At 57.9% G+C, this 14,310-nt stretch overlaps 1 protein-coding gene across 8 annotated transcripts in view; it reads right to left on the reverse strand.

Moving 5' to 3' along the window:
- Positions 1–155: 155 nt before the first annotated feature.
- Positions 156–14,310, reverse strand: part of PSD (pleckstrin and Sec7 domain containing) — a 47,519-nt gene continuing 33,364 nt past the window's right edge. For 7 of the 8 annotated variants that reach the window (XM_071811890.1, XM_071811893.1, XM_065844010.2 and 4 more), the window contains 7 exons: positions 6,866–6,909; positions 5,366–5,544; positions 4,434–4,504; positions 3,690–3,847; positions 3,204–3,348; positions 2,411–2,554; positions 156–2,018 (listed from right to left, as the gene is read on the reverse strand). In XM_071811890.1, coding sequence (XP_071667991.1) covers positions 1,779–2,018; positions 2,411–2,554; positions 3,204–3,348; positions 3,690–3,847; positions 4,434–4,504; positions 5,366–5,544; positions 6,866–6,909 — 981 coding nt within the window. In that variant the 3' untranslated portion in view covers positions 156–1,778. Of the gene's footprint in view, positions 2,019–2,410; positions 2,555–3,203; positions 3,349–3,689; positions 3,848–4,433; positions 4,505–5,365; positions 5,545–6,865; positions 6,910–12,032; positions 12,372–14,310 lie in introns of those variants that run through there. The other variant, XM_065844012.2, reaches the window with a different exon arrangement.

Consider the following 14,310-nt stretch of genomic DNA (forward strand, 5'->3'; position numbering starts at 1 on the left):
GCCCTCCCTCTCTCCAGCCCCACCCTGAGCAGGCAGGGTGCTAATACCTTTGAGCCCTGCCTGGGGGTTTGGGAGCAAGGAGGCAGCTGCCACCTCCTCCTCAGCATCTTGGGGCTGTCCCCAAGCAGGGAAGAAACCACAGCACACACAAGAAGTGAAGAGCAAGTTTTACTTCAGTACTGAGAGAAGAAGCTGTACAAAGGTTTTTCTTCCCCTAAGCCACCTGGGGCCAGGGAGGACTTTTTTTTTCTTGTGTTATTTTATTTCTGCTTTTTTTTTTTTTTTTTTTTTTTTTGATAGACTCAAAAGAGCAGAATAAAAATTTTGACACATTCGCAAAGTCAGTGCTGAAACCAGCCAGGTCCCAGGCAGCCGAGAACAGAGCCTGTTGACAGCCTGCACCTGCAGCCCTTCTCCTGTCCCCAGACTCCTCCCTGCGCACCCTGGGCACACTGTGGCCATGTTCCACCACTGGACAAGCATCCACCAGCCCCTGCTGGGGTGGTGGGGCTGCCCCAGCCTGCCCCTCATCTTGGAGAGGAGGGAGCCTGTGGCTAAGGAAGGTGCCACACCACCACTGCTGCAACATGAGGACCTCACAGTGCTGCGGACAGGGCTTTGCCTCCAAGGCCCTGGCCATGCTTTGGAGAAGCAGCATGGGAAGGAAAGCCAGCTCTAGGCTGTGGCAGTCTGATAGGGCAGCAAGGAGACCCCAGGCAACCCTGGTTTTGGGGTTCACCTCTCCCCCTCACGCAGCAGTACTTACACACTGCTGCTCAACACACCTTGGGTACGATGCTCACACCCAGGCAGCATAAACAGGGCTGGCTGAGGCTGCTGCGGGGCAGGTCACAAATCAGCCATGAATGGAGCAATGGGTGCTGCTATCCCAAGGCCGCCACCTGGGTGCTGTCTCTCTTTGAAGGGTTGCTGGTGCCGAAGCGGGGCTGGGATACAGGCAGCAGCACACGCAGGAGCCCATGCTCAACTTGCTGCAGGGGGCAGGCAGTTGTCCCCCCGTGTCCATGTAAAAAATCTCTCCCCCCCCCCCCCCCGAATGCAGTGCCTACAGGACATGGCTGGGCTTGTGGTTTTGTTTTTTTAAAACAGTTCCCAAAAAGCATCAAAAGTAGCTCCCAAAAAAACTCCCTCGTGGTCAGCTCAATCTGGTACTAAAAAGTGCAAAACTGTATCACAAAAACCGTTCAAAAGTTGTAAGAAAGCAGGGAGGGTGCAGAGGTGGCAAGGAGGTGGCCAGGTGCCATCACCCTGGCTCCTCTGGCCACCAGCCCCAGGAGAGGTGACAGGCCAGGGCTGGCCCCCTCCTGTCTGCCCCCTATGGCACAACGGAGCTGAAGGAGAAGCGGTCGCTGGCTTTGTTTTGCTGCATTTTTGTCTTTTTTTTTTTTTTTTTTTTTAACCACTGAAGAATGGAGACCAGTGTGTGGGGTTTGGTGGTTCTCCCTCCCCAGGGCAGGGGGAACTGGGTCCTGCAGCCAAGTACAGGACAAGGAGGGGCAGGAACAAGTCTGATGGGGTTGACGATGCAGGCAACTCCTGCGGGCAAGGACTAGGGACTGTCCTGCTCTGCCACCGTCTCTAGTAGAGGGGCTGCAGCCATGCCTGTCTGGTCCTGGCAGCCAGAGAAGGGCTGTCACCCCCTGGCTTGTGCCACAGACAGACGGACTCATGCGGGGGCTCGGCAGGTACGTGGCCTCCACCCTGGCATGGGGCAGGGTACAAACCGAGCTGCAGCGCGGGTGGTTGATGCCCCTCACTTACAACTTCTGGGGGTGGCCGGGGGGCTGGCGGCTGGCGCGCTCCGAGACATTGCGCTTCACCTTGGTGGCCATGCCAGAGGACTCTGCATTGAGCGAGGGGCTGGAGCGAGATTTTTTCAGGCCATCATCATCCCCATCAGCTGTGTCAAAGAGGGTGGACTCGAACGCTGCCAGGTCCTCAGAGCCAGCCTTCAGCTTGGCCCGCAGCAGCATGGCATAGGTGCCATAGCGGGATTTCTAGGGGGCAAGAGCAGCAGAGAGAAGGGTGGAGAAGCTGGCCGCAGTCCCATCAGCCAGCATCTCAGTATGGGCGCGATGCTTGTGGTCCCTCCACCCCAGCCAGCATTCAAGGGCCGGGGAGGGATGCTCATGGTCCCTTCCCCCCATACTGGAGAGTGCCCCCAGTTTTGGGACTGGCAGCACCATGGCACATCCCAGCCAGCCTCCAAACCCAGGGAGTCACTTACCCGCCCAGGTGGGTGGAGAGCTGGGGGCATTGTGGCAGTACCTGCTACACCCAAGGCCATTCAGCTGACCAGGACAGGGGGATGGGCAGTCCCATCGCTCAGGGATGGCCAAGCAGACAGGGGAAGAGGAGCTGGAGGTAAAGGGGGAATCCTGCAGCTCACCTCAAACTCCAGATACTCTTCCTTCTGCTTCAGCTCCTCGTACTCCTTGCCCTTCACCTTCTTCTCAGGCAGCGAGGAGCGATGCTCCAGCAGCTCTGCTGACATTGTCTTGAACTTGGTCTCATGGCTCTTTACCTGCTCCTCCTGGGGAAGGGTGGCACCATGTCAGTGCCCTCTCTGCTATGCCCAGCCCCTTGCAGCTCCTCAGCTGCAGGTGTGTGTAGTGTGAGCTAGATGGGGCCAGAATCCATTTCTCCCCTCCCTGGTCCAACCAAGATCTTAGCTTCTGGTCCTGGGTTATTTATTTTTTCTTTTTATTTAAATGGCAGGTAAAAGCACAGGCCATTGGGGGCAGTCTGCTCCTGCATGGAGTGGGGGCTGGCTGTGGCCTTAAAGCAGAATAATTTAATCCCCTCCAAAACCAGGCTGGTGGTTTTTTTAATCCTTCCTGCTCTATGAATAACTGTCCTGGCACGCGTGAGCGCCAGCTAATCCCCCCGGCTGGCCGCCCTTCAAGGTCCTGGCCCTGGCAGGACCCTGTAGCTGTGGTGTAGGACCACATTCTCCTCCAAGGTTTGACTCCATTGCCTGTCTTCCATCCCTGCTGTGCAAAATGAGACCCACTGCCCCCAACCCAGCCTCAGCACCCCCTTGCTTGGCAGCTCCCCAGCCATGCTCCCTCAGCCCTGCACCCCACTGAGAGGAAGCGCACAGGTCCCTCCACAGGGGACAGTGCCACTAGTAAACCCAGGGGTCTGTCCCAGGCCCATGGCTTCCCCGTGTCATGGTCTACCTGAGACAGCCTGGTGCAGGAGCTGGGCAGCAGTGGGCGGCTGAATTTCTTCTGGGAGCCAATGGCTGCGGGAAAGGGGGGTGCGGAGAACATGGCTGCCACCACATTGATGCGTGTGATCCATGAGTGCATCTGTTCAGGGTTCCTGGGAAGAAAGGCCAAACAACAGGTGGGCTCTAAGTCACACTATCCATGCAACAGGCAGAGGGACCTGTCCTCCAGCCAAGATCCAGGTCCCCCAGACCTGGCCCTGGCAAGCCATGGCACCTGGGGCTCCGCCCCTAGCCACCTGGGCCACCATGAGCCCATTAGGGTGGGAAGAAGAGCTGGGCAGAGCCCAGCAGTGATACTGGGTCCCTTTTCTTCCAGAAAGAGTCAGGACAGGAGAAAGCAATGTAGCCCTAAGCCCCATCCTACCCTCCACCCCAGTCAGAGGAGCCCCTGCACCCCCGCGTGAGGCCCAGGCAGTGATCATGGGGGACTCACTGTGCCTGGAAGAGGAAGACCCTCCAGTCGGCTGTCCTGAGGTAGAAGACATTGGGTCGCTTGCTGTAGTCAGACGCCCGCGTGGCAAGCGAATGATGGATGCTAATAGCGTTCTTCAGCTCCTCTTCTGCCAGTGCCTTTCCTGGCTTATACTCCTCCTGCGAGTCACAGGGTGTTTCAGAGCCAGTTTAGGGATGCACCACCCCACAAGTCAGCTCTACGAGGCTGCAGTGACTGCAGGTAAGTGCTGGCAGTGGTGGGCCTTGGAGATCACCCTCCACCAGGCTCCTGCGGGCTCTGCCCCCAGTGCACACTACACCCATGGAGAGAGGCTGCATAACCTGGGAACACGGGCTTGGCAACAGCGCAGTGGCTGTTCACTGCCCTGCAGCTGGGCAGTGTGTGTGCCTGCAGGAGACTGCGTTTACAGCCCAAACCCCCACACACAGCAAAGATCCCAGTGCTTCCTCTCTCCCCAAGGCAAGCCCCCACTTGCAGGGCCCTTGTCTGGCAGCCACCTTCACCACCCCCTCTGAGCCCAGGTACTCTGGGAACAGAAAGGCCACCAGATCCCCCCGCAAGAGTTCAAGTAAGCATGGTGCTGAGTCTGATTAGAACGGGCTTTGCAATGCTGTGTATGGGAGCCCCTCTCTCGCTGTTGTGGGGATTGCTGTGACCTCCTTCCCTGGGTCAAGGACAGTCCCTCTCCCTGGTGTGGATGTGAGCAGCCCCACTGCTGCCTACCTTCTGCAGGTAGAGAATCATCCCCTTCAGGATGGCGTGGAAGGGCTTCCAGCCGCGTTTCCCTCGGGGTGCTGCCAGGGAGGAGAGAGCAGCCCAGACATCAGCCGCAGCAGGGAGAGAAGGGAGGCAACCCTCCCCCAATCCTCCTCCAGCCAGCCTTGCTGCAGCACACGTCACCCCACCCCGGGGACAGCAGCACGCCAGGACTGTCCCCATGCACCTGAGCTGTGCCGGCTGTGTGCCTGGCAGATGGTGCTGCTGGCAAGGGGCTGCCTGCCACCCCCTGGGGCCTGCACCGCTGGGCTCCGCACCTCGCTCCCCGCCTCACCACACTCCCCTCCTGCCTCACCACTCCTGCTCAGCTACACTGCTGCCTCCCTGCTCTGGGATGGGGCCGAGGTGGTGCTGCCCACCAGGTAATGCTGGCTGCAAAGTGTGGCTGCATCTAATCAGATCAAGGCAACATCAGATGGCCAGGGCTTAGAGCAGATTTTAAGGCGGAAACAGTGAATGTGCATGGCAGTGCCCAGCCAGCAGCAGCTCACTGTGCTGCTCGTTTACCACACCACAGGACACCTTCCCTTGTCCCCACTATTCTGTGGCAAAGGTGCATGCCTCAGGGAGCCCACCCCAACTTTCCCATTCTCAGCACTACAGGCAAGGGCTGCACTGTCCAGTGCCAGCTCAGCCTCTGCCCAGCCCTGATGGTGGGGCTGGACAGGCAGGGAGAGGCTTTCAGGCTGCCCAGCCTGAGGCCTCAATTATGCCCATCACAGCCACACAGACAGGGCACAGGGGACTGATGCTGGAGGCTGGCATGATGCCACAGTCAGATGTCACAATGACTCCTGATCTGCTCCCTGCTGGGTTTCTGGAGCTCACTGGTACCCTCTCACCCCAGAGAACCTCCCATGGGCTCCCCAGGCACCTACTTTTCTTGCAGTCCGGATCAGCGTGGATCTTGCGCACTAACAGTCCATGCTTGTAGGTGGCGATGCTGGAGTCTTGGGAGAAGTCCAGAAAGGGGTTACTGCAGCTGCTGATGCGCTTGATGGACTTAGGGTTGGTGTCTGCCAGCTCTGAGAGAGACTTTCTCAGCTCCTCTTCATCTCTGCCAGGCACAGATTTGGGTGAGGAAAGGGGTAGTTACCTTGCTGGGGAAAGTAAACACGAAGCCTTCTACTTGCTGGTGCCATTTTAAGGCCTGGCTTCTGAAAGGGAGGCCAGGAGAAGCAGAACAGGCTGAGCAGTCACCAATAGAGAGCATCCTAAACCCACCCATGCCTCTGTGCCCCTGCTCTTCTAGGCTGGCAGCTGTGGTACTGCCTGACTGCCCTAAAGATAAGGCATGGGGGTGTCTGCTGCTGGCTCAGGGTAGGGGCCCTGTCTGCCCTAGGAGCATTTTTGAACAGGGCTGGGACTAATGTTGGAATGTTGCCCAACATGATGAGCCAGGGGCCATGGAGAAGCAGTGCCCTGGGGCTTGGCACCACCACAACCCCACTGTTCCATGGTGTACCGGCTCATAGGCAAGAGCTGGCAGGAAAGAGGGTCTAGAGTAAAACCCCATCAAAGAGAGAGCCTGGCTGTGGTCCCCACTTCTTCAGGGCAGCAGCCAGGCTACGGGGCTCAGAGCCATCAGCTAAATGGTGCAGGGAGCCTCAAAGGCTCTAGGGGCACTAGCCCCAGGGCAGAAGCACGGGTGGGCACGAAAAAAGGCAGGCCCCCACTTGCAGTCTCCCTCCAGGTCATGGCCCCTTGCACTGCAGGCAGGGTGCTGTGGGCAGGGTGCATTGGTGCTGTTCCCCCCTCACCCGGCAGGAAGATGTGGGAGCCCAGAGCTGCTGCCTCTCCCCTCCCTCAAACCCGTTCACTGCTAATTAAACCCCTCAGCATCTGCCTGCGTCTCCATGGCAGCAGCCCGAGTGCATTGGCTCAGTGCTGGCAATACTACCGGGCTGATTAATCCCTGCAGCGCGGGCGCTGCCGCTCCTGCTGCTGGAGATGGCAGCTGTGGGCGAGGGTACAGGCACCTTGTGAGGCCCCAGCACAGCCAAAGCCCCCTAGAGCCTGCCTGCTCCCACCCTGGGCACAACCACCAAGGCAAGAAGCAATGTTAAAACTGCAGGGAGCTGTGGCCTCAGGCAGCCTTCCCCCAGCATGCTGGGGAAGAGGTCCTCATCGAGGTGCTCAGGGCAGCCAGAGGTACACTGCCACCACAGTTCTCCAGGTACCTCCATCCCATCTCCTCTCAATTCGTCCCATTCCACATCCTCACAGCCCTGCAGGATTGTGGCTGATTGGCCCTCTAGGGCAGGCAATGCTCTGGTGGGGAGGGCAGCAGGGTCAAGGAAGCCCCCCTTGATGCCTGCAAAGTGGCCCCACTGCCCACCCAGCACCAGACAGCAGCATACCCCAGGAGGGATACTCACATGGCCCACTGCAGCTTCTCATTCTTGATGGAGCCGTACAGTGTCTGTGGAAAGAAGAGCAGGGGATCAGCAGAAGAGTGATGCCAGGTCAAGGGAGCTGCTCTGGGGACAGAAAGGGGACATGAGGCTGGCTCAGGAGCACTGGAGGTTAAGACAGCTCCAGGGCAGTTCATCCTGGTCCAGCACTGGCCTGGCCAGCTGACTGTCTTTGTTTCAGGGCTACAGGTACCTTTTCCTGCAAACCCACACAAACCCTGGGCACAGTGCTGGGGCACAACCCTGGCTGTCCCCCCTCCTCCTCTGCCTGCCCATGACAGTGGCATGGCATTAGCAGCATGACAGCGAGGCACACCAAGCATTTCCAGTCCCTCAGGAGATCCACTTTTCTCTGTTCCAGGGTGTCCCAGGCTGGCCAAAGGCCTGGCTTTCAGGAGGCCCAGGCCCCAGGCAGGCAAGGCTTTGGGCTAGACTTTGATGGTGCATGCCTGCACCCTGCTTGGTGGGACTTCAGCCTGCCCCAGTGCCTCCAGCAGCTCCAAGCCACCACATACCACAGCCAGTGACCTGCCATGAGCCACTTGTCCTGGGATGGCAGAGGTGGGCTCATGGCAGAACCCACTGCTCCACAGTGATGTGATGCTCCTGTGGGAAGCTGCCCAAAAGAACGCTTAAGCTTTGGGAGAGACTTTAACAGGGTGCTGACCATGGACTTGCAGAGACATCAGCACACTATCACTCATTAAGATCTCTGAGGACCTCACGGCTGGTCAAGGTGGGATGGGTGTCTGCCTACAGCTGCTGCTGCCCAGGGTGGCTGTGGCCCATCCCTACCCTGTCCCCAGCACTTCCCTAAGCACCCTGCCCTCCCTGCCAGCCAAAACACTGCCAAGCTGAGCAAGGCAGGACCCGCTGTCTGCATCTCAGCACAGGAACAAGCTGAGCCTGCCTGCAGCAGCATGCTCCAGGGCCCCACTCCCAAGCATTTGTCCGGTCCAAGCTGGGTGTAAGCCAGAGCCGCTCTTCAAGGCTCTGCAGCCGGGGAGGCTCTGGAGAGGGTTTCAACACAGCGCTCGCAGAGGGCTTCGGAGCAAGATCTGGAAGGCATCATCCTTGGACGAACATAATTGAGTCTCGCACAGGCTGTTCAGGCAGCTGTCAACATCCATCACTGGGCCAGAGACTGCTGCTGAGAGATCTTGCTGGTGGCTGAGAAAGTACAACTGGAGGCGTGCAGAGGCCCAGGAAAGCCAGCCAGCAGACAGGCCCCAGCGGTGTCTGGGGAAGGGACTTCCATCACTCCCCCAAGAGGTGCAGCAGCCAGGACAGAGCAGGGACCAACTCCCTCCCTCACTTCCCTGTCAGGGGAATGGCAGTACAGCATCAGCTTGTTTCTCAGAGGATGAAAGGGATCGCCCTGATCTGCAGGCAGAAAGTAGGGTTCACTTCCTCCTGGGAAGACAGGAGGTTCATGGATGAGGTACAGCCTCAGTGCCCAAGTGGAGATTAGACCCCAGCCCCATTTACGCAGCCCCAGTGCCAGAGGGGCAGGATGCTAAAGTGTGAGCAGGGGGTACCTACTGGAGGGCTGGCAGAGGTGGCTGGAGGAGCATGGGTTGCAAAGAGACCTAGAAAAGAGCATGGGAGATAAAAAACAACCCGAAGTCCTGAAGAACCTAAACTGGGAGAAGAGCAGGGGGAGAAGCAGGCATCTCAGAGCAATGTGAATTACAAGGAATTGCCACGGGAAACTGGTGATCTTACTGCCAGGGATGCAGCCGAGAGATGCTGAGAACCAACAGGCACAAAAAGGAGATTGGAAAACTGGCACAGAGACATGGAGACAGGGAACCACAGAAAAGCTCCTCAGAAAGGGCAGGCAGGATGGGACATGTGGCTTGGCTTCCATCCAGCTCAGTGACAATATAGAGAGGGGTCAGCTCTGCACCCCAAGGAAGGGAAACGTGAGCCAGCTGTGTGTGGATTTTGGAGGACAGGGCGAGGCGCTGCAGGAGGGGACTGTGGCCCCCAGTCCCACACAGGGCTTGCGGGAGGCTTGCTGCTAAATGCTGAGTGAATGAGCTGATGTCAGAAGATGCTCGGGGGGTAATTCTGGATGGCACAGTGCCAGAGAACAGCCTGGCAAAGCACTGCGCTACAAAAACCCAGGCTCTGGGACTGTCAGTGCACACTTCAAAGGCTAAACTGCCTCGTGGCTTCAAAAAGCTCTAGTCACCCTGCTACAAGCCCTGACAGCATCCCTCAAACCCACTGCGAGCAGCAGCTGCCAAGCACCCCCACCTCAGAGTTGGGGAGCAAGGGCTGCTCAGCACTCCTGTGCAAGGGAACTGTGAGCTGCAAACGGGGAAGCTGGGAGGGCTGAGAGGGCAATGAAAAACTTCACGTTTATACTTAAATCCTGCCAAGACTCTGCTTCGCTAAACACTAACCTCAGCCGACACCGGTCTCGAGAACAAAGCTGCTGGACTCAGCCTAAGTCCTAGCTGAGAAGATGCACTCCAGCCACAAAGCCCATCCTGCTCTTCTGGTCCCATGGTAGTACTACCTCTGGCCAGTCCCAGCTCTTTGGTGCACAGAACACGTTTGCTGGAGAAGCACAGGTGGTGCAGGCTCCTGAAGCCTAACTTGCAACCACATCAACAGAGACCAGAGACACCAGCTGAATCACTCAGCAGGTCCCTCTCTCCAGAATGCCTTTGCTACATAGATTCCTCTTGGGCCAAAAGGACAGCTCTGAACTTGCAAGTACTGCTCACAAGAAAGCAGGGCACTGGCTCCATGCCAACCACAGCTGACCTCAAGTGTAGTCGGGGCTTTTTGTCATCTCTAGGTTATGAGCTCACTGCTGCAGCATGCAGCACCAGCCAGCTCTGCCCTAGACATGCACAATGTTGAAGAGACATACAAATATATTGTCCCAACAGGATTTCTAATTGAACCAACAACATCCTTCTTTGATGCCTTCCTTCTCAAAAAGCAGGCTGAGAGGACATCCCAGAGTCCTGCTCCAGCAAACGTCTCTAGGAGGGGTGGGGGCTGCACTGAGCAAGAGGCAGGTGGCTTTGATGCTCCAACCCAGCTCTAGCACTGGCCACGCTGGAGACAGCCCTACACAGGCAGGGTAAGGAGAAGACATCCTCCTTCAGCTCCTCAGCTCAGAGCAGACCACAGTGGAGATCCAGTGCTGATCTGGGGAGCCAGGCACCAAGCTGGCCTGGACACAGTTTTGACACATACAAGACTGTACCAAGGGCTGCAGCCCAGCACTCAAGTAATAAAAGAGGGTTGAGGTGAGAATTTAGGCATCCAGCACAGGGTTTTAACCCTTTCAGGGGTTCCTCTTTCATGGATCATAACTCTTATGGACATGTCCCCTTTCCATTCTGATGGTTCCTGTGCTAAGCAACACAGTGCTAAGTTCTAAGTGCTGCAAGATGCCCTGTGCCAATCAAGGCTCCCCTTCCTCTTACCATCCCCGTGACGGGCCACAGCTGCGTGACATTCTACAAGACAAACTTCACAGCCAACAAGCGCCTTCCCTGCAGTCATTCTGCCTTTCTCAGTGCATGGCAGCATTTCAATACAAGAGCTCAATTGTTGGCTTTCCCCAACTTTTCCTTAGCAAAATATCTTTCTCTACACACAGCCACAAAGCTCTGTCAGGTCCCACAGGCAGCCTGATTCCCCAGTTGCGCAGATAGGAATGGCACCATCAGATCAGGGACATGTATCAGTAGGAACCATACCTATGTCAGGTCCCTTATTAAACCCCCTGATGCCTGCCCAGCACACACAACCCATGCTCAAGAACAACTCACCTCCTGGTACACACCAACACTGCTGTACATACCCCGTGTTCCCCCCCCTCCACTGCAGAGGGACTGCTGCATACACATAGAGAAGAATGACTTGGGGACAGACTTTTTTCCCTATTGGGTGGGCTGCCCTGGGGACAGCATTCTGTGTGGTGTCACCTTCCACTCTGCTGCAGGCAGAAGTAGCAAGCAGCAGGAGCCAGCTACCCACCCCTGTCCCATGCTTTCAACTCAACATCATAAGCAGCACCAACATCTTTTAAAACATTCCTTGCCCAGCTGACTACCCACCCCAGGACAGCAGACCCATCTATCTCTCCCAGCACAACCCCACAGCGCAGCAAGCAGCATCTGAGCGTCTCCCTTCCAACTGCATATTTCCATTTGAGTGCGTCACAACTTAATGCTGCCCCCAGACTGTACTGCGCTACGACAGCATTGTCGCTTGGCATGGCTCTGATGCCTCCACTGGGCTGGTTTTGACCATGGGGGCAGCCCAGGTGGCTCTGGGGTACCCCTGCCTGTCTTGCCCCACCCTGCCTGCAGCGCAGGGACCGGCGAGGACTCTTCTTTCCCTCCTACACCAAAGACAGGCACCCAACTGAGGAAGGATGTGCCCAGAGACAGCCTGTACGCTTCTCCCCACCTCAGACTGACACACACCAGGATAATACCTCCAAAACGGATGCTGGCTCACAGCGAGGAAGCTCTTGGCAGTAAAAAGCCCTTTTTTGTCCAGGCAGCCACTCCTTCCTCTCTAGCTCTGCTCGGCTGGGAGCCTGGGCTGCAGTGTTGCCCCTCTACACTGCCTTGCAGCTCTCCCTGCCACTCCAGCCGGGTGCCAGTGTGCCCCAGCCGGGCTGGGAGGGCTCAGCACAGCCCTTGGCGAGGAGCCCGCAGAGCTTGTCACTTAAGCTAAGCTGGAGGGCTGGTCCCAGAGGTACGGCTCTGTCCTGGATTCTTCTCCCAGCAATGTTTTCGAGCAAGCGTTGCTGTCAAGCCATCGTAAGTGGCGCAATGTCACCCGGGTCTTGCCGTGCTCCTGCTAGTCCCGTGCTCGGGGTGGGCTAGGGGGTGCATGGCAGGGTTGGAGGCGGGGACCCTCGGGCGGAGGGTGGCTGATGGGAACCTGGCTCCGCAGATATCAGGCTGGGAAGGGAGATGAGGCTGGCTGCTCGCTAGATCCATGCCAAGGCTGAGGCTCTCGCAACGGGGGAGTCAGGTGGCTGTCCGGGAATGTCCGTCCGTCCGTCCGCCCGCCCGTGTTCCCGCCGGCGCGCAGGGCGCTGCGCATCCCTCCGCGGCACCCCGTGCTCCCCCGGCCCACCGCTTACCGGCTTCTTCTTGCGGCGGTTCTGGAGGCGGCTGACCACCAGGTCGGTGTAGAGCACCGGCTTGAGGGTGCGGGAGCGCTGGGGCCAGCCGTAGCAGAAGGTCTCCACGCCGCGGTAGTTGCGCCCGTAGCGCACCGAGCACATGGAGCGGGACCGCATGCGCCCCGCGCTGCTATTGATGCTGTTGACGCCGATCATCCTGCCGCCGGCGGCGAGGGGGGGGAGAGGGCGGCGAGGGGGGGGAGAGGGCGGCGGGGTGCCCGGCGGCCCTGCCCGGCCCTGCCTGCCCTGCCTGCCGCGGCCCGCTCCGCCGCCGCCTGTTGAAGCCGGGCCGGGCCGGGCAGGGCTCGGCGGCTGCTGCCCGACAGAGGCGGGGCCCCGCCCCGCCCCGCCCGCCGCAGCCAATGGCGACCCGCGGCGCCCGGCCGAGTCGAACCGAGCGGGGCCGAGCCGAGCCGGTCCCGCGGGGACAGTGGCGGGCAGCCCACGGGGCGGGGCAGCATCCACGGCGCTGATGCCACACGAGCTGCCGGAGCTGCCCCCGCTGCATCAGCTGGCCCTCCCTGCCCCCTTTCCGCCCCAGCAGCGAGAGCGGGAGCAGGTGGCCGGTGACATCTCGGGGGCCTCCTGGGCTCCATCGGGCGGGCAGCACCTCCACTCTGCCAGCTAGGTAGGCTTCAGAGCTGCTGCTGCAGCCCAGCCTGCACCAGGGACTTCCAAAGGGCTGAGCTGGCAGATCTGAGACCTTTCGTCTTCAGTGTCCACCCCACACAACTCTCCTGCCCATTCCTTCGAGGTCAGGCCAGAGAAATCAGTAGCTAGAGCTGCCCAGCTGGTTAAGGGCAGGATGTAGATGCTCCGATCAGCTGTTGCTATGAATAAGCAAAGGACTGGGCATCCTTGCTGAAGATCCAAGGATCAATGTGTTATTTAGTCAGGCCTGACTGAGTAGGAGATGTGGCCAGTGGAGAAAGGGAAATTTTCCACTCTGTCCTAACTGCTTGGCATAGTGATCACCGAGCAAAACTTGTGAGGAAGGGGGCATGGGTGCCTGGTGCATCAGACATACTGGGCTGCCCTTGAGGCCAGGAAGAGCCACAAGAGACGAGGAGAGCAGCATATCACTTCCAGGAGAAATGGAAAAAAAAAGAAATAGCCTGTGGGATTAGACTGAGCAATCATTCCTGTGATTACAGCTCAGAGGTGGGAGCCAGGGCTTTCATCCCACATTGTTAATCACTTACCCAGCACTCTGAGTGTGTGAGCCCTGCAGTTGTGCCTTCAAGTTGGAAGGTGGGGGCACATCTTACCTTCCTCCCCCAGACCCGACTGCATTGTCAGGTTTAATTCGTTAACATCTGTGAAGTGCTCTTGCTCCTGGGCTGAAAGGCAGCACAAATTTGGCTCACTCCTGCAATCACTAAGCAGCGCTGAGGAGAAATGTGGCCTGATTTGGCCCTACTGTGCTGGTACTGACCAGGAAAGAATAAGGTTAAGCTAAAAGGTTAAGGAAGGCGGGGAAGAACTAAGGCTCCGCAAAACAATCAATCACGTAAAGGCCAAATCCACATCTGAAATATGACAGACAACCAGCAACAGTGAGTGAAATCCCACAGGGCCTGGGCTAGACTCACACTGACAAGAGCATCTCAAGAGCTAACCAAAATACCACCAGCTCCAGCATGTCCCACTTCACCTCTGTCCTTGCAGGGTCAGCAGCAGCCTTAGTTTGGTCACAGAAATTTGAGTCCAAGCCTTCAGACGTGGGCATCCTTGGGCACGACATTATATGGGTTCTTATATCCTTGGTGTAGCTCCCTATCCCAGGTAGGGAGAATACCCAAGCTGGAGGGCTGAGCAGCTCTGCCTGCGAAGCACGATTCTCCAGAGCAGGTTTCAGAGCCAAAAGAAAGTGTTTTCAGCAGCAGGAGCTGAGTGCCGGTAGGGCATCACTGCCTCAGTTCCAGCAGTAGTGTCGTGCAGGGTATGGCGAGGCACTGCCAGTGAGGGGGATGTGGTGCTCAGCTGTGAAAGCACAAGCTTTCAAGTGTTTTCATTTTTTCTGCATAAAACTGGGATTGTTTACATGTATTATCTAGTAGCAGATAAAGTCCTCGTCTGACTCAAGCTGCCACCCGCTCTCAGGCATCGTGCTGCATTTGTCTTGGGACTCCCCACAGTCAGAGACGAGCGGAGCATCCAGGCTCCGCATGGGTCTATTCCTGCTGTCCCTGTTCCCTGGCAAGGAGCACTGTGGGTGGGGGTTACCTCAAGCCCC

This window comes from Patagioenas fasciata, chromosome 8 (assembly GCF_037038585.1).
Source record: "Patagioenas fasciata isolate bPatFas1 chromosome 8, bPatFas1.hap1, whole genome shotgun sequence".
NCBI lineage: Eukaryota > Metazoa > Chordata > Aves > Columbiformes > Columbidae > Patagioenas > Patagioenas fasciata.